The sequence below is a fragment of the Gopherus flavomarginatus genome, chromosome 17, assembly GCF_025201925.1.
Source record: "Gopherus flavomarginatus isolate rGopFla2 chromosome 17, rGopFla2.mat.asm, whole genome shotgun sequence".
In the NCBI taxonomy this organism is placed as follows: Eukaryota; Metazoa; Chordata; order Testudines; family Testudinidae; genus Gopherus; species Gopherus flavomarginatus.
Genome location: NC_066633.1, coordinates 8,684,604 through 8,708,387, shown reverse-complemented (window position 1 = coordinate 8,708,387; position 23,784 = coordinate 8,684,604). Strand labels below are relative to the sequence as shown.

The 23,784-nt window shown below is 45.4% G+C and overlaps 1 protein-coding gene and 1 long non-coding RNA gene across 4 annotated transcripts in view; one reads left to right on the top strand and one right to left on the bottom strand.

The window, feature by feature from the left end:
• Positions 1–23,784, bottom strand: part of VAV2 (vav guanine nucleotide exchange factor 2) — a 316,987-nt gene that overhangs the window by 20,439 nt on the left and 272,764 nt on the right. For all 3 annotated transcript variants that reach the window (XM_050926981.1, XM_050926983.1, XM_050926982.1), the window contains 10 exons: positions 21,205–21,300; positions 20,666–20,734; positions 14,582–14,668; positions 12,644–12,729; positions 10,632–10,764; positions 8,827–8,936; positions 6,750–6,851; positions 3,233–3,321; positions 1,740–1,756; positions 997–1,018 (listed from right to left, as the gene is read on the bottom strand). In XM_050926981.1, coding sequence (XP_050782938.1) covers positions 997–1,018; positions 1,740–1,756; positions 3,233–3,321; positions 6,750–6,851; positions 8,827–8,936; positions 10,632–10,764; positions 12,644–12,729; positions 14,582–14,668; positions 20,666–20,734; positions 21,205–21,300 — 811 coding nt within the window. The remainder of the gene's footprint in view (positions 1–996; positions 1,019–1,739; positions 1,757–3,232; positions 3,322–6,749; positions 6,852–8,826; positions 8,937–10,631; positions 10,765–12,643; positions 12,730–14,581; positions 14,669–20,665; positions 20,735–21,204; positions 21,301–23,784) is intronic.
• The window catches only part of LOC127036231 (uncharacterized), a 243,702-nt gene continuing 226,913 nt past the window's right edge, over positions 6,996–23,784 (top strand). The window contains exons 1-2 of the long non-coding RNA XR_007770046.1: positions 6,996–7,628; positions 7,847–7,959. This is a non-coding gene — a long non-coding RNA (uncharacterized LOC127036231). The remainder of the gene's footprint in view (positions 7,629–7,846; positions 7,960–23,784) is intronic.

Genomic DNA, 23,784 nt, shown 5'->3' with positions numbered 1-23,784 from the left:
GGCTTTGGATGATTTTGTTAGTTGTTTGAAAAAAGCCTCATCCACCTCTTCCGCCTGATTAGGTGGCCTGTAGTAGACTCCCAGCACGACATCACCTGTGTTTTTTACCCCTTTTAGCCTAACCCAGAGACTCTCCACCCTTCCGTCTCCTATGTCCATCTCCACCTCAGTCCAAGTGTGTACATTTTTAATATATAAGGCAACACCTCCTCCCTTTTTCCCCTGTCTATCCTTCCTGAGCAAACTATACCCATCCACACCAACATTCCAGTCGTGTGTATTATCCCACCAAGTTTCAGTAATGCCAATTATGTCATAGTTGTATTTGTTTATTAGCACTTCCAGTTCTTCCTGCTTATTACCCATACTTCTTGCATTTGTATAAAGGCATCTAAGATACTTGTTTGATTTTGCCTCCCAGCTTTGCCCTGACCCTCCTTCCTCTCTGCCATTATAGCCCGTGCTCCCTCCTGTTTCCAACCCATCTCCCAGGTCTTGTTCCCCACTTTCCTGTGGGCTTTGCTCACCTGTCCCCGTCGAACCTAGTTTAAAGCCCTTCATGCTAGTATAAGTGTGGGGTTTTAGTGGCATAACTATGTTGGCAAAAAATCATCCTCCTAACCAACATAGTTGTACCAGTATAACTTAAGTGTAGACATGGCAAAGAGTCCTGTGGCACCTTATAGACTAACAGACGTATTGGAGCATGAGCTTTTGTGGGTGAATGGCCACTTCATCAGATGCAATGAATTCACCCATGAAAGCTCATGCTCCAATACATCTGTTAGTCTATATGGTGCCACAGGACTCTTTGCCGCTTTTACAGATCCAGACTAATATGGCTACCCCTCTGATACTTAAGTGTAGACCAGGCTTTAGGTGCAAGCATTGTATGAGAGCCCCTTCCAAAATGTGCCATCATCAGCCTCTTTGAACCAGATCCCAATGCTGCCTCCCCTATGTTACCCATTTACAAAACACCAACACCACTCTTACCAGGTCCTGTATTTAATGAGTCCTGCAAAGAGAGAGAAAATAGTTTATGTTCACTAAAACTTACTTCAACTGAATGTATTTAAAGATAAAATGAGATGCCCTTAAGTACCATAGTAACCTCTGCTCTTGCCCTGATCACCGCAAAGATCCCTCTGCAGATTCCATTTTTTCCTAAGGCGAGGGGCATATCATGCTGCAGCTACCCACAATCCTTCACTTGAGGGACAGGAAGGTTTCCATTCTCTGTATGAGGAACCTTCACAGTTTTAGCAGGGGAAATACTGAGGTGAAAATTTATCCTGCTGCCCAAGTTCTCCATCTGTGATAGCTCAGAATGCAGAGCCATTGCAGCATTGTGAGTCAGCACATCTGACGGTGATCACCACAACTGACAAGCAAGGCACATGTGGAACAGGCCAATTCTGGTCTAAAATGAAGGACATCTGTTAGCAGTACTTATCCTGAGAGGTGCTCAGATCCCCAAAATCCCACAGAAGTGAAAGGAAATTGGGGGGTGATCAGCTCCTTGTAGGATCAGGTCCCTAGGATGACGTGACAGGGATATTATCCAATGTAACATTTGCAGTGACTGCTGGGGACCCTCCCCAAGGCCCATGGTGCCTCCAGGGTTAGTTGAAAGCTAACAGCTGTAATTCAGTCTGGACTAGTGAAACACAGATGCCCCCCACAGCCCCTGCCTGACGGAGTTAGGAGGGAATGAGAGGCTTGTTAAACAAACGTACCTGGTCTGCTGGAGAACCTGAAAATAAATGTTAAAATAATTGGTTAATTTAGGGGGAAACAGCCCTCTGTTTTGCACTTTCCTCCACTCCATGGCATAACTCAAGCAGCTGCAGTGCTCATCATCTTGACAGAAGGGACCAAAAGTGAGGCACTACAGACTTCCTCCAACGCCCACTGAAGTCAGTAGGAACCTTTCCATCCATATCACTGGGCTGTGGCTCAGACCCCAAATCACACTCAGCTCTGCCAACACACCTCAGGCCTGCAAACAACTCTTTGGTGACAAACACATCCTGAGCCGCACCCTGCGGATTTGCGCCTGGCTGCGTGTGTGGTGGGGGCTTGAGGGTGAGAGAGAGAAAGAGCATTGTGTGGTTATATTGCCCAAATGCCAATTAGAAATTAGACTCAGAACTGCCCCAGCAACCACCACATCAGAGCAGTTGCAGGTGTAAATATAGTACCCCAATGGAGCCATCTACTGGCAGCCTATTTGTTTGTCTCCATTATACACACACACACACACACACACACACACACACACACTCCCCTGCCCCCTTAGGGGGCCTGATGGAATTTTCCTTCATTGTTGTCCATTTTCCCTATCCTTGTTGCTTTCTAAGCGGCAACACTTTTACCTTCACCTGGAGGAAAGAAGACTTCGTCTTCTCAGAGACTGGTTTGACAAGACTTAGCCAAGAAGGGGTATTAAACAGTGCAGTAAATTACCTTCTGTAACCCTTCTGCGTCCCACAACCCGCAGCCAAACTCTGCAGCTTCCCAGTCAACAGCTGTTTGGGTAGGAATCTCAAGATTGCTCCTAAATCGGATCTATAGATCCTGTACTTCATGTCCTACTAAAGTAAGTCTCTTCTAACATTAGCTTCAGCGAATCTGCCTGCAGGGGGATTTATTTTACGGGGGAGAGATACCTCAGTGGTTTGAGCATTGGCCTGCTAAACCCAAGGTTGAGAGTTCAATCCTTGAGGGGGCCATTTAGGGATCTGGGGCAAAAATCTGTCTGGGGATTGGTCCTGCTTTGAGCAAGGGGTTGGACTAGATGACCCCCTGAAGTCTCCTCCAACCCTTATATTACATGATTCTATGAATCAGTCAAGTTGGTTGCAAGATCCCATCTGCTGCATGGTAGGGATTATTAAGTATCTTTCCAACTTGCTGGCTGGCTTTATGTTCCTTTACTGTATTCAGAGTAGTCCCCTGAAATATATGTATATTTACTACAGGGGACTACTTGAAATAGTCAGAATATACATATACCCATACATACTCACACACACAAGAGCTACACACAGTGAGTTGCCATATTAGGAAGTGGATGGAAAACTCTTAAAAAATTTTTCTTAATCTATTCAAAACTGGCCATAAAACAGTGGATGACATTTAGTGCTAGTAAGAAAACAACCTTTATCTATCAGATCATTCATAAGAAGCCACGCCCTTTTAAAAAACACTAAAATGTCAAAAGACTTACTGATCTTGCAGGGAGGAATAATTTCCAAGCATTCTTTATGAGCACCTGCTCCACATTTCATGCACAGATAGCCCTGATAGAAAGTTCCTCTGTAAAAAGAGAAGTTGAAAATTTCTTCATTCCAGTCCCCTCCTTGATATTCTTACCCAGTTCTCCATTTGTTTTACTTCTTGCATGATAGTTCATTCTGTAAACTTTTTACTGTTTTTTTTTGCTAGTGACTAACATACGTGAAAGGTGCCAGATTGACAATGGTTCAGTGCATCCATCCTGCAGGAATAAGAGTACTAGGAAGGAAACATGGCTCTACTCTACTCTCCACATCTGGGGAGATGATGGTTGCTCAGCCTTCTCCTTCATTCATTCATCAGCTTCTCTGCTGATGATGGCCCACGTGGGTGGATCTGTGCCAACGACAACTGTGACTTTTGCAACGTGGGCATGTGTCCCCTAAGAAGTGGATTGAAACCACCAGCTCATTTCATGTCAGGGCCCCAGATTCATCAGGTGGTAACCTGCAGTCACCTCTAACCTGGAGCTTCAAGCTGGTGACTTGGCAGTGAGTAGACTCCCTACCCCGTACCATCCCTGCAAGCCATCCACTTATGAAAGCTACACCCTTATGGAAGGCCAAACACCACCTGATGAAAGCCGAACACCAACACAGAGCCCTATTTCCCCGTTGAGCTTGCTGTATATCTGCAGAAGGCTAGACAGCTGACGTCATAATGTTGGGATAAAATCTCAGCCATTTTCAAGCAGGGAAGGTCAAATTCATTCAATAAAATCTTCCACTGAGTCTAAAATCCCAGCAATAAGCATTGGTGTTTTTGGGCAGAGGAGGATTAAGCTAAGGTATCAAATTGGTCAGTGGGAACACATGAACAAACCGGAGAAGAGTGTATGATCTGTGTTTAAAAAGAACCTGACACTTCTACAGAGTTAATATAGACAAATCTACACTGGTCATGAAGTTATACTACCACTGATGGGCATCACACTGAAAGGAGGACATACCTCTGGTGTAGTTAAGACTATCAGACTCATAGACTCATAGACTCTAGGACTGGAAGGGACCTCGAGAGGTCATCGAGTCCAGTCCCCTGCCATCATGGCAGGACCAAACACTGTCTAGACCATCCCTGATAGACATTTATCTAACCTACTCTTAAATATCTCCAGAGATGGAGATTCCACAACTTCCCTAGGCAATCTATTCCAGTGTTTAACTACCCTGACAGTTAGGAACTTTTTCCTAATGTCCAACCTAAAGCTCCCTTGCTGCAGTTTAAGCCCATTGCTTCTTGTTCTATCATTGGAGGCTAAGGTGAACAAGTTTTCTCCCTCCTCCTGATGACACCCTTTTAGATACCTGAAAACTGCTGCGATTTATTCCCAGCTCTGCCATTTGACCTTAGGTAAATCACTTAACCTCCCTGTGCCTCAGTTTATTTATCTGTGAAGTAGGGATAATAGGATTTAGCCACCCTCAGGAGGCAGAGATAGGGAGGTGGTTTTTGAAACCTAATTTCTTGTGATGTGCTTTCAAATTCCCCCTATGAAATATGCAGTATTAAGGTCAAAGACCTCTTACTAAATGATAGCTTGTCATTAGTTACCAGATCATGAGCTTGCAGGACTGTATAGCAAAAACCCACATGGATACACTGTTTATGTGAATCCTGATTAGTTTAGCTATTAAATGTTATTGATGGAGAGGGTCTCAGAATAGCATATAAAGACCAGCAGCGACAATGCACACAATTCTATATTCACAAGGAATTTCTTAATGCAACATTTGTTGAGCTAATGAGAATTTCATTTGCCATTGGGTAGGCCAGGCAATAAGCAGCCCCCTTGGGCAGGTTATGGCGTCAGTGTATGGTCCTTGCATGCAAGATTTATCTATAGCCTCAGGCCAGCAATTCTTGCTCCTTGCTGAAACTCTGCAATGATGCATAAAGGATTCTGTTTCCTGTCAAATGGCCAGATATTTGTACCTGCTTTCCCATAGCAATGGGACAGGGGCATGGACTTATAGCTCCTGTAGTTACTAGGCTATCCTGATCATTAGGGTCATTTATGCGATACAGCAGAGATGAGCTGGAAGTCTGGCAGTTGGGTGTGAATTGAGAGCAGAGGAAAGGAAAAGAATGAAAAGAGGGAATAAAAAAGACAAACCCATTTTAGATGTTGAAAACAACTAGCCAAAGGGCTGAGAAGTATACAAAGACCTCACATGTGACAGTCTCCCATTATTGTGTCCCCGTGAAATGTCTGTTAGATCAGTGGTTCTTGAGCAGGTTTCAGGGGGGCCACCAAGCAGGGCCAGTGTTAGATTCACTGGAACCCAGGGCAGAAAGCTGAAGCCCCCACCAGATGGGACTGAAGTCCTGAGCCCCGCCACCCGAGGCTGAAGCTGAACTTAGCTTTGTGGGGTCCGGTGGTATGGGGCCCCAGACAATTGCCCTACCTGTCACCCCCTAACACTGGCTCTGGCTTCTATATGCAGAAAACCAGTTGTTATGGCAAAGGTGGGCCACGGAGTTTTTATAGCATCTTGGGGGAGCCTCAGAAAGAAAAAGGTTGAGAACCCCTGTGTTAGACAGTCGACCCACTGTGCTGAATATGGAGTCCCTCAGAAGATGGAAGGTTATGCAGAATCCAGGTTTGGGGATGAGTTAACAGTCAAGAGAACTCTTGGTTGCTCCCGTATTGGATCAGCCTGCCTGCGATGCAACAGCAGTGGGGTGTCAAGTAAGTGGGCTGCCCCAATGTGGGAAGACAGCCAGGCTTGGTGCAGATTAATGAGTTAAAATCTATAGTTCAAATATAACCACAAGTCGGGAGAGCTAGAAGACGCCCATGAGCCCAACTGCTCCACACAGGGAGTGGCTGAGTAGCGTGACCATGATACTGCACAGCTAACATCCCAGCTGGTGACATGACGGCATGGTTTGTGGAAAAGGCTTAGGCTGGGCTTCCCATTGACCTTCAGCAGGTGTTGGGTACCTCTTTGCCCACTGTGCCTTTGAAAATCGCCCCTTTTGTGGGCCAGAGTAAATGCAGAACAAAGATGGCTCCATCTTAGGGGAATGGCAAATACAGCACAGCTATCAGTTAACGTTGGGCAGGTGTGTGCATGAAATACTGATAAAACCACAGCCCGTTCCCACCCACATTTGTCCCCCTGGGTCAGGGCAAATGGGCCTATTGTGTGGGATTCTGTGCTACCATTCGCAGTATCGTTATCCCAGCTAGAGCACTGCAATCAGACATATGAAGAATCATGAGAAAACAGCAGCAATGCGGATTTCAGATTCGCCACAGCCTGAAATGCCACAGCTGACAAGCGGTAAGTCAGAGAATCTCAGATTCCTAGCCTTTCCCAACTCACATCTTTTCTCGACTGGGTGAAAGACCAGGGAAATGATGAATGAGCAATTACACTTTTATTTTTAATGGGCATGTTTTTTAAAAAAGTTTTCATCTGAAGAGTCAGAAGAGCATTGCTCACCTTAAAAACATCTTGCACGCTTTGCAGTTGGTCGTCTTTTCAAATGTGTACATCTGGAAGTTGTGGTGATTCGCGTTGGCTTTATCTGGCTTAATGTTGGACCTAATTCCAAAGAGAGGAAAAACCAAAACGAAAGACAAACCCCCAAAGTTGCATCAAGATGCCCTTGCCAGACTTTCTGAGTTCTATGGTCTTTGGTTGCAGCTACTGTCTGGATTTCAGGGCTTGTCTACATCACAAAGTTGCAGCGCTGGTGAGGGGGTTACAGCGCTGCAACTTAGGAGGTGTACACATCTGCAGGGCACCACCAGCGCTGCAACTCCCTGTTTGCAGCGCTGGCCGTACTCCCGTTTTGTCTCGGGTGTAGAGGATCCAGCGCTGGTGATCCAGCGCTGGTAATCAAGTATAGACACTTACCAGCGCTTTTCTTGACCTCCGTGGAATAAGCAGGTATCCCAGCATACCTGAGGAAGCCTCTGGTAATCAAGCTGGTCTCCTTTCCCGGTTTGCTCTCGCGTTCCCCGAACCCCGAGCAAGCAGGTCTCCTTCCCTGCGGTTTGCAGGGTGGTTCGGGGAACGCGAGAGCAAACTGCGGCGAAGCTGGTCTCCTTTCCCGGTTTGCTCTCTCGTTCCCCGAACCCCCGAGCAAGCAGGTCTCCTTCCCTGCGGTTTGCAGGGTGGTTCGGGGAACGCGAGAGCAAACCGCGGCGAAGCTGGTCTCCTTTCCCGGTTTGCTCTCTCGTTCCCTGAACCCCCGAGCAAGCAGGTCTCCTTCCCTGCGGTTTGCAGGGTGGTTCGGGGAACACGAGAGCAAACCACGGCGAAGCTGGTCTCCTTCCCCGGTTTGCTCTCGCGTTCCCCGAACCCCCGAGCAAGCAGGTCTCCTTCCCTGCGGTTTGCTGGGTGGTTCGGGGAACACGAGAGCAAACCGGGAAAGGAGACCAGCTTCGCCGCGGTTTGCTCTCGCGTTCCCCGAACCCCCGAGCAAGCAAGTCTCCTTCCCTGCGGTTTGCTGGGTGGTTCGGGGAACGCGAGAGCAAACCGGGAAAGGAGACCAGCTTCGCCGCGGTTTGCTCTCGCGTTCCCCGAACAAGCAGGTCTCCTTCCCTGCGGTTTGCAGGGTGGTTCGGGGAACGCGAGAGCAAACCGCGGCGAAGCTGGTCTCCTTTCCCGGTTTGCTCTCTCGTTCCCCGAACCCCCGAGCAAGCAGGTCTCCTTCCCTGTGGTTTGCAGGGTGGTTCGGGGAACGCGAGAGCAAACCACGGCGAAGCTGGTCTCCTTTCCCGGTTTGCTCTCGCGTTCCCCGAACCCCCCTTGAAGCCGCCCAACAGCGCTGCAGTGTGGCCACATCTAACACCACTTGCAGCGCTGGTTGCTGTAAGTGTGGCCACTCCGCAGCGCTGGCCCTATACAGCTGTACTAATACAGCTGTAACAACCAGCGCTGCAAAATTGTAGATGTAGACATACCCTTAGTCAAAGTTTTGAAATCACAGAGCATGGTATAAGATCTTGCACAAGAGTAAAAGAATTAGCGAATCATTTGGGGCTAGCTGTTGGGAGGAGTTGGGAGGGGGTTATGTGTGGTGCGTTAAACTTTCATTGATATTTTCACACAAGATCCTGTCTTTCCCTCCTAAGCCAGTCATTAACTAGAATTCACCACTGTGCAGAAGGCCAATATGAGACCTACGCACTGCTTATGTCCTCAAAATAGGGCTTAAATAGGATGCAACGCCCTTGTGCTGACTATCTGTGCAGACTTTAGCCCTTAACTCCAGTTGTTTGGTCAAATACATGCTCAACGCTGCATGCCATAGGTTTTCTCCCAAGGTGGCAATTTCTATAGACATCTTCCCTGCACACGCTTTTTGCATGAACCATTTGGTTAGATGCTATCACATCAGACCCAATTCTAGAAGCCCTTTGTGCATGGAAGTCCTATGGAAGCCAGTGAGAGTTGCAGATCAGAGCTCTGGGCTCTAAGAACTAGCAACTGAGTTGACCAGGCCATGTTTCATTAGCAGCAATAGTGTGTACCCAGAGATGATTTTTGCAGAGAAGCTTAAAACACTCACATTGCCATTTCAAACTGCTCCATCCACTTCCTCTTCATGTCTTCCGTCTTGCAGAAAAACTGGAAGCCCTGTTTTCCTTGAAGGTGAATCAGGTAGAACCCATATGACCACTGCAACAGGAAATCAAAATAAATGATCAGATCAAAATAAAGGATCAGGTTCTTTCCCCCTCATCGCTTTGTACTGAATGCTCAAGCAACAACATGGGGGGGGGAGCGCGCTAATTCAGGTCCATTTGTAATCTGTTTTACTGTGCTCTCTTTACTTGCCTTTGTGGTTACAATGAATCTCTGGTGACAAAAGCAGGGGAGTGGTGCAAAGACCAGCTCTGTATCTCTATTGTACCTTGCAACAAACGACTTAATGGTTGACTCCGGTGCACACCATCATCAGCCAGAATTTCATGGCAGCAGACGGGAGAGAACCCAGATCCTGCAGCTCCAAAAGCTCAGGTCCCTGCCATTAAAGCTAAAGGAGACTCTCCATTCACCATCAGCCATATAAAGCCTATGACACACATCCAACCTGCCTGAAGAAGGCAGTGGTGCATATACATGCTAGCCAGTTCACTACAATGTTAAAGAAAATAAAGTGGATCTCGTGGTTGCTTACCATTTTTCCATAAGACTAGAAAGCATAAGAGAGCAAAGTGGAAACACAATTCATTAAAACACAAGGTTGGCAATCTCTCTTCAACATCACAGCAGCAAAACCACCAATTATTTTCAAAATGGCACAACAGCTCCCTTGTTGCTACCCTGTACATTGTACCACAGTAACGGGGTGGCCAAAGCTGCTAAGCTGTGGAGTCTATTGGGATGCAGATTTTCCTTTGTGTCATCGCCTCAGCCCAAAACCAGGCAAAGTATGTGTATCTCTGATAGAGAAACTTGGTTTAGAAGAGTGTACCCAATGCAAAAAGCCTGCCATGTCCATGCTAACCTTGAAAAATATACACTTTCTACAGCTTTGAGGGTTATCTGCTGAGGGACAAGACCAAGAAGCTACAAAGATCCCACCAGACAAAGGCTTCCACCACGACCTTTGGGTCGGCCATTTTTTAAAGAAACAGCATTCTTTACCGGGATATTTGAACTCCAGTACTGATAACTCCCACGCAGCACTAGGAAGGGGTAACCATTAGAGATGCCTTTTCCAGAACAGTTATTGCTGGAGATTTCATTCCCGTTAGCTTTTCTGAATAACAGGCAATGATAAACCTGGCCACCCAGCTCACATTCCCTCTCCCAGTGACAACTCAGGAGCTCGTGCTTGAGAACGCAAGAGCCGCTGTGCTTGCCATGATCTGCAGTCTAGAATATTAGTTTAGTATGCTGTAAAATGCACCGAGGCATGGGGACCGTGAAGCTTGGAGCCTGGAATGAGAGACACACAACTAACGCCCAGTCACCCAGATGAGTGAATTGGAATAAACACACGTATGTCCTGCCCATTCTTCCCCATCCTCCATTTTTTTTTAGGTCATTTTTATCCTTTCCAATTTGTCTGTGAATTAGTCTCTCTGGCAGTGGCTTCTCTAAAAGAACAGAGCAGCTTCCCCCATTCCAGTCAAGTCATTCGAACTTCTCGAAGGCTCTTTTGTAGGCCCCAGGTCAGGGGACCCAGCTCAGCCTCCCATTCCTAAGCTCCTTGCCCTGAAATCGAGGGTTCATTGTCCAGATTTTACAAGCGCTATTTCTGTTTTAGAAGTCCGATGGGAGAGGAGGTACCCTCGGACACTGACCTGCATAGGTATGGAAAGCTGCCCATGAGAGCTAAGCCAGTTCCTTGCTCTGTCCACTTACCTTCTTAATGTCCTTGTTGTTCATGGGATCGTCGGTCATCTTGTGGAAAAGCAGCTCGATAATTTCTTTCAACTCATAATTGTATCCTTTCCTTTTACAGACGATCACCACTTTATCGAACAAAAATAAATACCTGCCAGAAACCAAATCCCACATCTAATTATATATACACCTTTCACAGAAAGCTCAGCGGAGATTATTTCCCGGTCAGGACAGTGAAACATTGCTAGCTATATAATGATTTAACGTTGAAGGTGCTCGGCGTCAACGCACTTCTAAGTAACGACCAAATTAATGAGGATCAAATGTGTGGAAACACAGGACCAAATGTTCTGCTGGTATCACTCAACTGACTACAAGGGAGACAATTTGGCCCATAGATAGTCTTACTGGGCAAGGGATTAGGTGAAAAATAAAATTAACCTTCAGTTTGTTTGTTTGGAAAAACTTCAGAACAACAGTTCTTTTTATAAGAAAATGTTCTGACTCGTGTGATGATAGAGCTTTCAAAGAGGGTTTTAAAGGTGTTTCATATGCAGGCCACAGAGTGAGAAGACATGTGAGTTTTGCTTCCTGAGGCTCTTCTAACTGTAAACCAGAGCCCCTAAGAGCTGTTGTATATTTCACTTGTAGGTAACCTCCAGGAAACATACAGTACTCTGTAATCACACAGGAAAAAGCTCCCCAGCTCTGTTTGAGACACCCTGAAATCAGCCACTGGAAAGGTTCACCTAGCACACACAATCCCCTCAAAAGGGACGCAGCTTTATTTGCCTCTGCAGAAAAAGTAAGAAGAGAAGGCTTTCCTCTGAGTGCCCTCTCTGTAGGACTCAAAATCAGTGTAAGCTGCTATAACCTAACTACACATCCTACAATTCCACGGGTTGGCGGCGAATCTAAATGGGAACAGAGAAGAGTTTGCATTTGCAAAGCCCAAGAGAGCTTTAGCCCCCCTTACAATGAGATTTAAAGTAACAAAAAACAACCTAAGCATTTCACTGTGGATGAAACTTGTGGACTCTAGAATTGCCAGTTTTTTATGATTTAACATCAGACTTGAAAGCTTCTGCCTCTGGGCATTGTGGGATATATGACTGGGGCCTGAGGAGACACCGTGGAAGTGAACACTCTCCAGGCTTTGGGAGAGTGCTAGTCAGCATCTAAACCTGGGCCTAGAGATCAATTTCACAGCTTACCTGTCACCTCCTTATAATGGGCCACACCTGCTTTCAAACACACTAAACTGCTGGGAGGCGGAGAGCTGAAATCCATACTAAGGTCTGACTTCTTATCTCTAGAAGATCGGGCCTCTTCAAACTAGATGCCCATGCACTACAAAACGTACGGTAGGGAAAATCCTGCATTGGCAGAAGGATGGACGGGATGATTATCCAGTCTTTTCTGTGTAATGCAACACTCCCTAGGTGGGTTGTCAGCAATGGGAATTGAACCTGGAGCCTCTGCACCTAAAAGCAGGAGCTTCTACTTTCCAAGCTTCTTTAGCTTAAAGACTGTAGGCGATTCATAAACCTCTGTGCTTCAGCCACTAGAAGGGGACAGAAAGCAACGCCATCTACCTGCAGGTTCCGCACACACCCTGGTCAGGGAATCTCAGAAGCCTGCCCAGCTCAATTTCTTATACCAGCCACCAAGTGTAAGGCGATGCCCCTGGGTGGATCAGCATGAGCCAGGACTGAGCCCGTGACCTATGGATCTAAACCCATTATGATTCTACGACAGATGTTAAGCTGCATCAGAGCCCCCGGCTAGGGTGACCAGCCAGCAAGTGTGAAAAATTGGGACAGGGTAATAGGTGCCTATATAAGACAAAGCCCCAAATATTGGGACTGTCCCTATAAAACCAGGACATCTGGTCACACTACCCCAGGTGCATAGCAATAAGGAGCCCTGTGCTACATTTAGCATTTTGAATGGTGTTTCTTGTAACTTGGCTTTCTGGGAGAATGTTGTCTTTTTTCACTGTCCATTTCTTTGTTTCTTCATTCGCTCACCTGTCCTGCTTGGTATGGTTCACTATTGAACGGACTTTCAGTTCACCATCTATCTTTGGCCTCCCGAATTCTTCCAGTTTCCCTTGCTGCGGACAGCAAAACGTATGTTAGCAAAGAGAGGCCTTTATTTCTGAACCCAAAAAGTCTCTGAATGTGGCACAAAAACGTAAAGAAACAAAGACGACAGTTTCCAAAGGGTAATAAAGTCCCTCCTCCCCCACCATCACCCAAACCCAGCTCAGATTCCAAAATGGGCCCCTAGCAAAGGAAAGAACCACCACTCACCAAAACACATAACCAAAAAGTGAATCACCTCACTAGTAATGTTAGCTGGGATGGACTTGAATACACAGAGGGAGAACATTCCAAAGACTCAGTAAACAGAGAAGGTGCACTCGCATAAGATTATACTATGGGGTCTATCTTGAATGGCAGAGATTCATATAAACAGTATCACCTAAAGCCAGATGGAATATCAATAGGTGACAGTTACCATAGAAAACAACCCTAAAAGTGGTGTTAGAACCCTGAGGCTAGTGTTTGGGTTTGATGACAAGTCAAGTCAAGAATCTGGGTGCAAAGTTTAGCGGTCAAATAATTTTTGCAAGATTTCCACTCTGGGTGGCAGAAATCTCACGAGATCAGCTACTCTCAGGAGATTTTCTATTGAAAATGCACTGGAAACAGAAAATAGAGGCCTTCCAATTATGGCTCCCATCTGGAACCAAAACCAGAGATTTGGGGCAGATTCAGAGACCAGAATCATGAATCTCTCTTGCCCCCCAAAGCCCTTGCAAATGCTACTCAATACACCACTGTTATTGAGTGATATGAAACACTTCACCTACAGAGTGCTCTTTTTTATTAAAAAAATCTTGAAGCTTCACTGTTGATCAGAAAAATACATATTGTATACAGCTGTGCATATAGTCTATGGTTATTTCATTGCTGAGCTGTGTGGGTTGTGTATACATAATGAGAATAAATCCATAACATCCGCTTCCGAGGAACGAAATTAAACACAGAGCAGAGTGTGTGTGGGATTGATTTGAAGCAAGAAATGACTGCTTTGCTAACATTTCATCTTCTGCATGTCACACCAGCTCTCAGACTGCAGCAGGGAAAAGCAGATGCTAAAAGTACCCATTCGCATTCCAATTTTTAAAGAGCACCACACATCTCATTTCTCATACAGATCATGGCTTATCATGACTGTTCCAATCAAAACCTATGAGCTGCAAAGGTCTACATCCTTCTCTGGAGTTTTCTCAGGTTTCTCTTGAAAACTGGGGATTCTGTCTCAAGTCTGTTAAAGAATCATCTATTAAAGTCGACAGTGTCCTCCGGACTCCGGATAACACAAAGAGGTGTGCAGTGCTGAGTGTACTCAGCTCCCATTGACTTCAGCTGCACTTCAGCAGATCAGTCCCTCATGTGGTTTGAAAGATAGATGTATTTTTGGAGTTCTATGCTCAGAAATATATTACTGGTGCTGCTCTTTCCCTTGTACACCGGGCTATACTCTTGTTCATAAAAATGTTTATTCATCTCCTCTCTCTACCTGCTTAACACCAAAATAAAATTTTTTAAATTTTAAACAGCAGCCAGATGTGCAAGAATTCATTTTTGGAAAAGGACGGTCCCCCAACATTAGCGACATGCTGAAAAAAAGTATGGAAATCCTTTCATTGGAAAAAAATGACAGTCCCACATCAGGATCAAATAGATTTATAATGTATGGGTTCCACTTTTTGGAATTTGAACAAAATTAATACACAGATAATAATAAGAGGTTGATCAAATACAAACTGGTCTTTTAAAGATAAGTATAGGTGATAATGAAATTTGTTAATACTTTCCTGGAGAGTCCAAGAATGTTAATAAAGATAAAAGTAAAAGTCGGGGGCTAGGAGGAAAAGAGAAGATTCTCAAACTCACCAAGTTTTCTATAGATTTCTGAAATTCACATATTTTCTTTAAGGTCTCTTTGTCTCTCTTGACTTCATTTATGTACATGGCCAAGTCCTTAAGAGAAAAGCAAATGTTGATTCAGTATTTCTGTTTCCCTTCTAATCAAGAATCCTTAAAAAAACCCCAAAAACACTCGACTTCAGGAGTCACTTCAGAAAGTGAAGATAGCAGCAGCTCTGTGGGAATCAAACCACCAGAAAGCACATTGGCTGTGTGGGAGAAAATACAAATTGGGGAACTCAGAACTAGCGCAAACTATTTCTTCTGGAATTAAAACAAGAATCAGTTAATTAAAACAAAGTAAGCAAACCACCTAAGCATGTCTGGTATCACTGTCTATAATCTCTGCATCGGTACATTGCTCATACATCAAGAGTGCTCAATACTCTGCCAGCTGTATCATTCAACCCTTCTGAGACTCCTTAAGCATCTTGGCCCAAACATTCTCCATCCTTTCCCATGTGCCCTTCTAGGATTTTCTTGTTAAATAACTAGATAGGCACTGCAACTCTACCGATGAACAGAAGAGGGCAATATTTTAAATTAGCATTAGAAAGTATGACTGACTTAGGCCTGGGCTACACTAGCGGGAGGGTTCGAACTAAGATAGGCAACTTCAGCTATGCTATTTGCGTAGCTGAAGTCAAAGTATCTTAGCTCGACTTACCTGGCCATCCTCACGGCAGCAAGTTGACTGCCGCGGCTCCCCAGTTGACTCCGTTTACTCCTCCTGCTGAGGTGGAGTATGGGCGTCGATTAGCGGATCGATTTATCGCGTCCAGACGAGATGTGATAAATCGATCCCTGATACAGCGAACACTACCCGCTGATCCGGCGGGCAGTATAAACGTACCCTTAGAAAGTCTTAGAAAGCACAGTCCTGACTTTCCATTCAGTGGCTACCTGAGCTTACGTTCCAGTTCCATCCAGCATAACTCTTTGAGAAGGGTCAGAAAACTCTTTAATTTCTTTCTACTCCATTCTCACTCAGTGCCTTTAACCTCAACACTCCCTTTTCTTTCAACTCCTTCTTCACTCCATTCATCATCAGCCTAGTGCAAAAGGCACGTGCCAGACATTCTTAACCACTGTACCTCTGCCCATCCTCTGTCTACATATTAACTAAACAGACAGTAAGCTACTCTGGACAAGGACCATGTCTATATTTGCTCCTAAACCTCTTGACAACTTTTTAGCCCTAAAAACATTTCAGTCCTCCCATGTACTTTGATGTGACTTTAAACATGTGCTTAAGCACTTTGCTGGATTGGGACTTATTTCAGCAACAGCAATGGAGTTCTTATAAAGGTAAAGCATCTTGCAAAATAGCTATGGGAGCCCTGAACACACACAACCTCTAACATCCCAACTGCAAATGGTTCAGACATCTGTAAAATAATTCTTCCAATACAAGGGAAAACTTTAGTGGAACTGTTCCTGTGCTGAAAATAGTCACAGTAACCAAGTGTGCCTTTGCATTACAGAGATCAGATTTCTCCTGGTTAGTGCATTCTCTGGCCAAATTCCCCAGTTACCTGAATTCTGATCCAGAGGGCAGAGAAAGACTTCTCTAACCCTTCCACCACACTAATTTCTTACTACATCTTGAACAGTATTTTTTAATATATTTATGGCCTCTCATCTAGATGCCTCTGTCTCTTTTCCCTCAATTATAATTCTTGTCAGCTTGGATTAAATCTGAACAACACAGAATTTTTCAAGACATCTCCCTGGGTGCAAACTTTCTACAGCTTTCCAACATAAGGATTAATCAGAGATGATAATCGTAATCTTAAGTGACAATACTTATATAACATCACATAATATCCATTAAAATAGTCAGTGTTGGTAATAGTTAGGATGGGGAAAAAGGGGAAAGTGATCAGGTGAAGTAAGATTCCCCTGTATGTCAAAGTCACCTGAAGTCACTTCCCTTCTCATCTGCTTCCTCCTATGGAACAGGCCATCTTGCAAACATGGGAGAACCACAGCCTTGAGAGCTACAGTGAACCATCAGCTTGACCAGATGTGAAAACTGGGCCCCTTCGCAACGTAACAAGCATTAAAGAAACCTTTGCATTGTACGCAGTGATTTGTGTGCAAAACTGGGCACCCAGGCGATGGGATTTTGCATAGCCAAAGACTTACATGTGCAAATCTTGCGCAAATGCCATTGTCTGGTGCAAATTCTACTGCTAGCTCATGCAAATGACCATGCATGGAAAATCAGAAGTGAGGTTGAAGCCCCTGGGACAATTCAGCTCTAGGCTTGGCTAACTAGACGTCTGAGTTTCCCATCACTGGTGCACAGGAGCGCTAGAATCGTCCAGCTAATGAACAAGGCTGGACTCTAGATGAAATAAACCATTTGAAAACTAAGCCTAGATTTTCATACCAATTAAAGTAAAATTTTGCTGCTTGCTGTGACCATGGCAAGTCCAACGCTGAGTCAAATCTATACCCTTGTGATGGTGTGAAAACAGAAGCAAACGATCCTGTCTGATGGTGTCATAAACAGATAGCTAAGGGTTAATGTCACTTTCACCTGGAAAGGAGTAACCTGAAACACCTGACCAGAGGACCAATCAGGAAACAAGACTTTTTCAAATCTGGGTGGAGGGAAGTTTTGGGTGTGAGTTCTTTGTCCTTTGTCGTGTGTCTGTGCCCTCTCGGCTCTGAGAGTGATTTTTCTATCTCCAGCTTTCTAATCTTCTGTTTCCAAGTTGTAAGTGCAAGAATAGTAAGACAACAAGGTTTATATTATTTTCTTTTGTATTTACATGTGTGTAGTTGCAGGAATGTTTTGAACTGTATTCTTTTTGAATAAGGCTGTTTATTCATTTTTCTTTTAAGCAATTTGTCACCTTAATACAGAGAGACCATTTTTATGTCCTTTTCTTTCTTTTTTTTATAAAGCCTTCTTTTTAAGACTTGTTGGAGTTTTTTCTTTAGCGGGGACTCCAGGGAATTGAGTCTGCAGCTCACCAGGGAATTGGTGGGAGGAAGAAGTCAAGGGGGGAAAATCTCTTTGTGTTAGATTTACTAACCTGACTTTGCATACCCTCTGGGTGAGGGGGGAAGTACTTGTGTTTCCAGGACTGGAAACAGGGAGGGTGGAGTCCCTCTGTTTAGATTCACGGAGCTTGCTTCTGTATATCTCTCCAGGAACCCAGGGAGGGAACACCCGGAGGGGGGAAGGGAAATGGTTTATTCTTCTTTGTTGTGAGACTCAAGGAATCTGAGTCTGGGGGTCCCCCAGGGAAGGTTTTGGGGAGACCACAGTGCGCCAGGCACTGTATAGATTCCTGGCTGGTGGCAGCTTTACCAGGTCCAAGCTGATAACTAAGCTTGGAGGTTTTCATGCTAACACCCATATTTTGGACACTAAGGTCCAGATCTGGGAAAAATGTTATGACAGATGGCTACTGGCAGCTTTAAAAAGAAAACACTGAACCTTTAGCACAGCCAGGATTTTTTATTATTGACATTGCATCTTATTCAGCAAAACCTGATCTCTTCAGAACATACACAGCCACCAAAGGAATCAAATAGGGGAAAGACAGAATCCTGCAATGCGTGAAAAAGTCTCTGTGACTCTTTCTTCCTTTTTTAAACTATCACCAAATTTCACTAATCGCCCAGTGAACAGTGAATTTTTCAGGTGGGGAGTTCCGGATATCAGACGGAATAGCTCACACCAGCACTTGCGGTATATTTACATTGCAAAAAAAAAAAAAAAAAAAAAAGAGACCCACTGTAGCAAGTCTCAGAACCAAGGTCAAATGATTTGGGCTCACGTGATGGGGCTAAAAATAGCAGTGTAGGCGTTCGGGTTCAGGCTGGAACCTGGACTCTGGAACCCAGAGAGGGGGATGCTTTTGGAGCCTGGACTCCAGCCTAAGTCAGAATGTCTACATTGCTGTAAACTTGCTGTAATGGGTCTTTTGTTTCTGCAGTGTAGACTTATTCTCAGATAGTGAAAAGTGGGGGAAGGGAAGGACACGTCGTGGCTCTTTCTTTCCATATATTTTCAAAGAGTCTCCTTTCCAATTCCTCCTCTGCCATTTAAATCCTTGCTCACCATCCAGGTTTATATTATAAATCTCTGTCCATGGACCTCAGTAGTCCCCCACCCCGCACAATCCCACCCATACATTGGTTGAATTTTCCAATGCAGTGGGAGAAATCTCAGGGATAATAATCAATATGATTCAAGCTCTACGGGTCTGACTCAGTGCACACTGAAATCAATAGACAGATGCCCATCAACTCCAGATCAGGCCTTATATCGTAATAGGGACTGTTCCCCCTTATACATTTGTGCGTGAAACGTGGATTTCAGGCACTACAACCTCAGCTCAACAAAGCACTTAACACACGCCTAACTTAAAGCACGTGAGCAGTCCCATCAACGTGGAGCTAGGCACCTCTAAGTTCCTCACTGAATCAGCCTTTCCCCTCCCCCCAGGCATTACTCTGGAAATTGCTGGGCATCCTTAATTCCCACTGACGGTGGCAGGCGTCAAAGGTACATTGCATGCAACAGTCTTGGGCACGACTGGTGTAATTCTTGATCCTTGCAGTACAAAACCAAAAACTTTCAATTCACAGTTGGTCTGGAAGGTAAGAAGCCACCCACGGCATTCAGGGAGTCATAGGCAGCACTTAGATCATTCACGTTGCAGAAAGAAGGGCTTCAGAAAACTACTTCGGTGGAACCCACAAGTTTAGCTTTGTAATGTAAGAGAATCAAGGTAGGTCAGTGCTTGTTAGCAACAGTAGATTAGACTGCAATGTCCTTCAAACAACCTTCATGTTCCCATGAACTATATACCAGCGCTGGATCACTGGCTACCAGGGATAATGACTAAAAAGGTCACTCAACTTATGTAAGTCCTAGGAAATGCAGTGTCATTAGAAAAAAAGCTGATCCTCTGAGGCAGAAAACAAACAAAGTGATCTCAGAACATAGAGGGCAGCTCAGTGGTAAATATTCTACAGGGTCATGAAGACAATCTGGGTTTAATGGCTGGTCCTACAAGCCGATTCCGCTCTGAATTACATGACTGTAAAACCAGAGAAACCTGCAGAAAACTGAGGAAAATGAATTTTTTTTTTGTGATTTTTTTCAGATTTGGGGGTTTCAAGGTTTTCACTGAAACTCCCAAAACTTTCAAAGACACAGAAATTTCCATTTGTGGACAAGCCATTTTCCATCAAAAAGACCCAAACAATTTAGATAGAAAAATCCCAACCCACTCCACTCAGTGGTATTTAGATCTGGTTGATGGTGCAGCCCCATCTATGCTCCATGCAGACACAGTACATAAACACACAGAGGGACAGATTTCCACAACACTGGTGTAGATTCGAAGTAACGCCACACACGTCAGTGGAGTGACTCCAAATTTACACTGGTGAAAATGAGAGTCGAATGTCGCAGTACATCTACATACAATGGTTATCAGTGCAAAACTGTCAACCAATATCAGCTTCCCACTGTGCTTTGGAGAGGAGATAATGGTGCCAACTATGCTTTTGTTGTGAAATGACTTCTAATAGCAACTAGAGTGCACACGCATATCCTAAAGCAAAGCATCCTCGGCCCAGATGTGTTACACTTTTCCCTCTGAAGTTTTTGCTACATGTAATTGACCTTCCTTCCCCTCCCAGGTAGAAGTATTTCACCTGAGTAGTGACACACATCTCTCCCTGCAGCTTTTGCAAAGAAAAGAAGCAGCAGCATGTTTACAGAATCTTAACACCTCTAAGCTAAGCGATCTGAAACGGGCTATGCCTGAACACTTTGCAAGCATCACTATCTTTGAAGAAATAAGTCTTTAGGTTTTAAGTTCTTTGGGGCAGGAATGGTTTCTGTTATGTGTTTGTACCGGGCCTAAAGCAACGGGGCACTGACCTCTTGGTGCTACTGTAACACAGATAAATAATAATAGCGTGACCCTGACTGATCTCCATCATTTCAGCCTAACGTTCAAGGGCATGTTGCTTCTACCAGTTCCCTGTGGGTGGACTGTGTCACTCATCTCCTACCTGCATGGCTTCCAAAGCTTCCTTGAGTTGTTGCTTTTCTGGCCGATCAGACGAATGGCTGAGAAGCTCCTGCAAAAAATATTCTGAGCGCGTTAGGAAAGTTTCACACACCACTGCCCACCTCCTGTAACAGCGCACAATACAAGCAATCACTGCATGCCACTGTGAACATATAGCAACGAAGCTGTGGCAGTCAGTCGGCAGCTATAACTATAAGGAGACGAACCAGCAAAGCTCTTGGTGCTTGGTGGATCTGTTACACTGAGCTGACGGGAGGAATTTCACACAATCAGATTCTATGAAAGATTATTTTATATTCATTAACTGCCTCTCATGGCCAACTAGTGCGGAATTACCCTTGGTCATTGTACTTTAAAAGATGACACAAACATTATGTGTCTTTAAGCAGCTCTAGTAATGATTTCATTTAAAGATAAAAAATCCCTTGCTCTGCTGATTCCATTTGCTATAGGAAAAGCCCAGAGATGCTACAACAAGAATGGCCACCGCAAGGAAAATTTTGATTCAGAAACACTTACTTTTAACAGGAGATGATACTTCAAGACCCTTTGCATTGGTACCACCAACAGATCTTGCAATTTAAACTTCCCATCCTGGACCTTCAATGTGCATTCCTAACAATGAAATAAAATCAATGATGAAAAAATTCTTCTCAAGCTGCTTTAGTTTGCTTCTGTAAACTCTCAAAGCACAATGCATTATTCGCTCCTAATTTTTCCAGTAGGGTTGGGGCGGATGTCCCAGTTCCATCACACACACACAGTGCCACCTCTCACTTCCACTCCTGCACAGCTAGCTGTGCTCCTTTGCATGTGGGAGACCTAGGTTTGAGACTCTTGCTTCCTCTCTCCAGGGAGGGGACAGAAGTGCTTGGAGCAAACTCCCCAGCCTTCTGGGGAGTAGGGGAGTGGCACCATGTTTCAGAATGCTCAAGTAGTGACCACTCCAGCAGATCCAGGGGCAGCATTGGTCGGTTTTGATGGGAATCCGATCCAGTTCACAGAGGGGAAGTAGTGACAGGGACATAGTGAGCGACTGCCCCGAATCTACTAGAGCGGGGAGCCACCTAGAAAGTGAGAAAGCGTCTCCCTTATCCCAGACAGTATTAAACTATAAGACTAGTGCATTGCGATGGGCCTGATACAATGTGTATTAGGCTACGCAGAGAGATAGGCTCTGCTAACAAGCGGAAATGTAATTAAATAAGGAGAAATGGATGAACAGCTAGAGGTCACAGCAGCGGCACTGTGGGTATTGGGCATAATCTGGATCGTAATATTTTGATGTGAGAGCCAAGGGGTAGGGGTTATAAGAAGGGATTCAGTTCGTAACCACGTCACTGCATTTGCATGGTGAATCACAGGCCGTTTGTGGACAGTAAAATAACATGCAGAGGCAGCCCAGCAATTCGAGATTAACATCGCGAATGAAGCAGGAATAATGGCTGGAAACAACTAGCAGCTCAAGCAACCTGTCCTTTCTGGCTCCTCTATCTAGGGTGACCAGACAGCAAATGTGAAAACTCGGGACAGGAGGTGAGGGGTAACAGGAGCCTATACCCAAAAATCGGGACATCTGGTCACTCTACCTCCACCTCACAGGGGTATTGCGAGGATAAATACACTAAAGATTGTGCGGGGCTCAGCTACCACCATAGTGGGGGCCAGAGACGTGTCTAGACTAGATAGAGAGATCATCCTTAGCCTGGTAGCCCATGCGATAGATTCCTATTTATGTAAAGAGAAGATGGGTCTGGTGGTCTTGCTGTCCTAGCCCCAAGGAGCTATCTGGGCACACAGCACAGGAGACAGAACAATTCAGTCCCCAACGCCGAGTCAGTGTAAGTAGGCCCATGTCCCCATTGACTTCAATAGGTCGTAACAGCTTGTGCCAGAACTGAACATGGTCCAAAAATCTGTGCTCAAGGGAGGCACAAAACTGGAGCATCAGAGGGAGGAAGGGCTGGGCTGACCCAGAGCATGAGCTGCCAGAACTGCACGTGGAAACTGCCCGCAATGCACCTGGCTCCAGCTGCACAAACATCTGCCAGAAATTCAGCACCAGTGACATAGGCACCTGATCCAAAGCCCACTGGAGTCAATGGAAAGACTCCCCCTGGCTTTGGATCAGGCGCAGAACGCCCCAAGGACTGAGGCAGGGAGTGATTTCATCTTCCTGGGTGGAGCCATCAGAGGTGACTTTCTCTGTCTTGGGGGGCAGAAACAAGGCTGAGAGTTATTCACACATGCAGTCCTAGGATGCTTTTGAAACGTGAGGAGGTTGCAGATGGGCTTTACTGAGGGGGGAAATGGTGGATGGGAATGACAGGATATGTGGGAAATCTGCTGTGCTGAGTTAGTCCAATCCACTGTGAAAGCCGTTTCACTGAGGAGGTGGGCTGAATGATCCAGGGGCCAGTCCTATAAGGTGCTGATCTTCCAGCGACATGAACAGTGATCTTCCGTGGGGCTCACTGCAGGAAAGACTCGGTGAAATCCACTGGCTTGTGCCAGGTAGGAGGTCAGAGAGAACGATCCTTCTGGCCTGAAAATCCATGAATCTCTAAATGGGCGCTGAGGGTGCTCAGCACCTTGCAGAGGGATGATGAATCAGATCTTTCCCATCATCTATGGCTCTCATTTATCGTGACACAACTGGCTGGCTGGGGGAGGCTTTGGGGGCCTTCTTGCTACAAAGCCAGAGTATTTAAAAAGGGGGGGCGGGAAATGAAACACATTCATGAAAGTCTAAACATGGTAGCTTTAAGCCTTGCGCCATGGAGGCTACACAGGTGTCAGAGGCCGATTCTGCCCCCTGCTCCGTACAGTGGCTTTTAAAAAGCTACAAGGGGCTAGTGGGAACTTCTCTAGCACTGGCCCTGCATGGGGTGGGAGTGGGAGGCAGAAGGACAATAGTACAAGGTATTGTGGCGATTCTGGGCTGCTCAGTAGCCCAAGTAAAGAATGCCTGGGCTGCTCTGATTTATGCCAGGTGGCAGACTGGCAGACCCACAATCTGAGTGGCTGACGCTATCTTTGCCAGCCAACCCCCTTGTGCTGCCCCAGAATCAGCCCCCCCAATTCTTCCTTCCCTCTTTC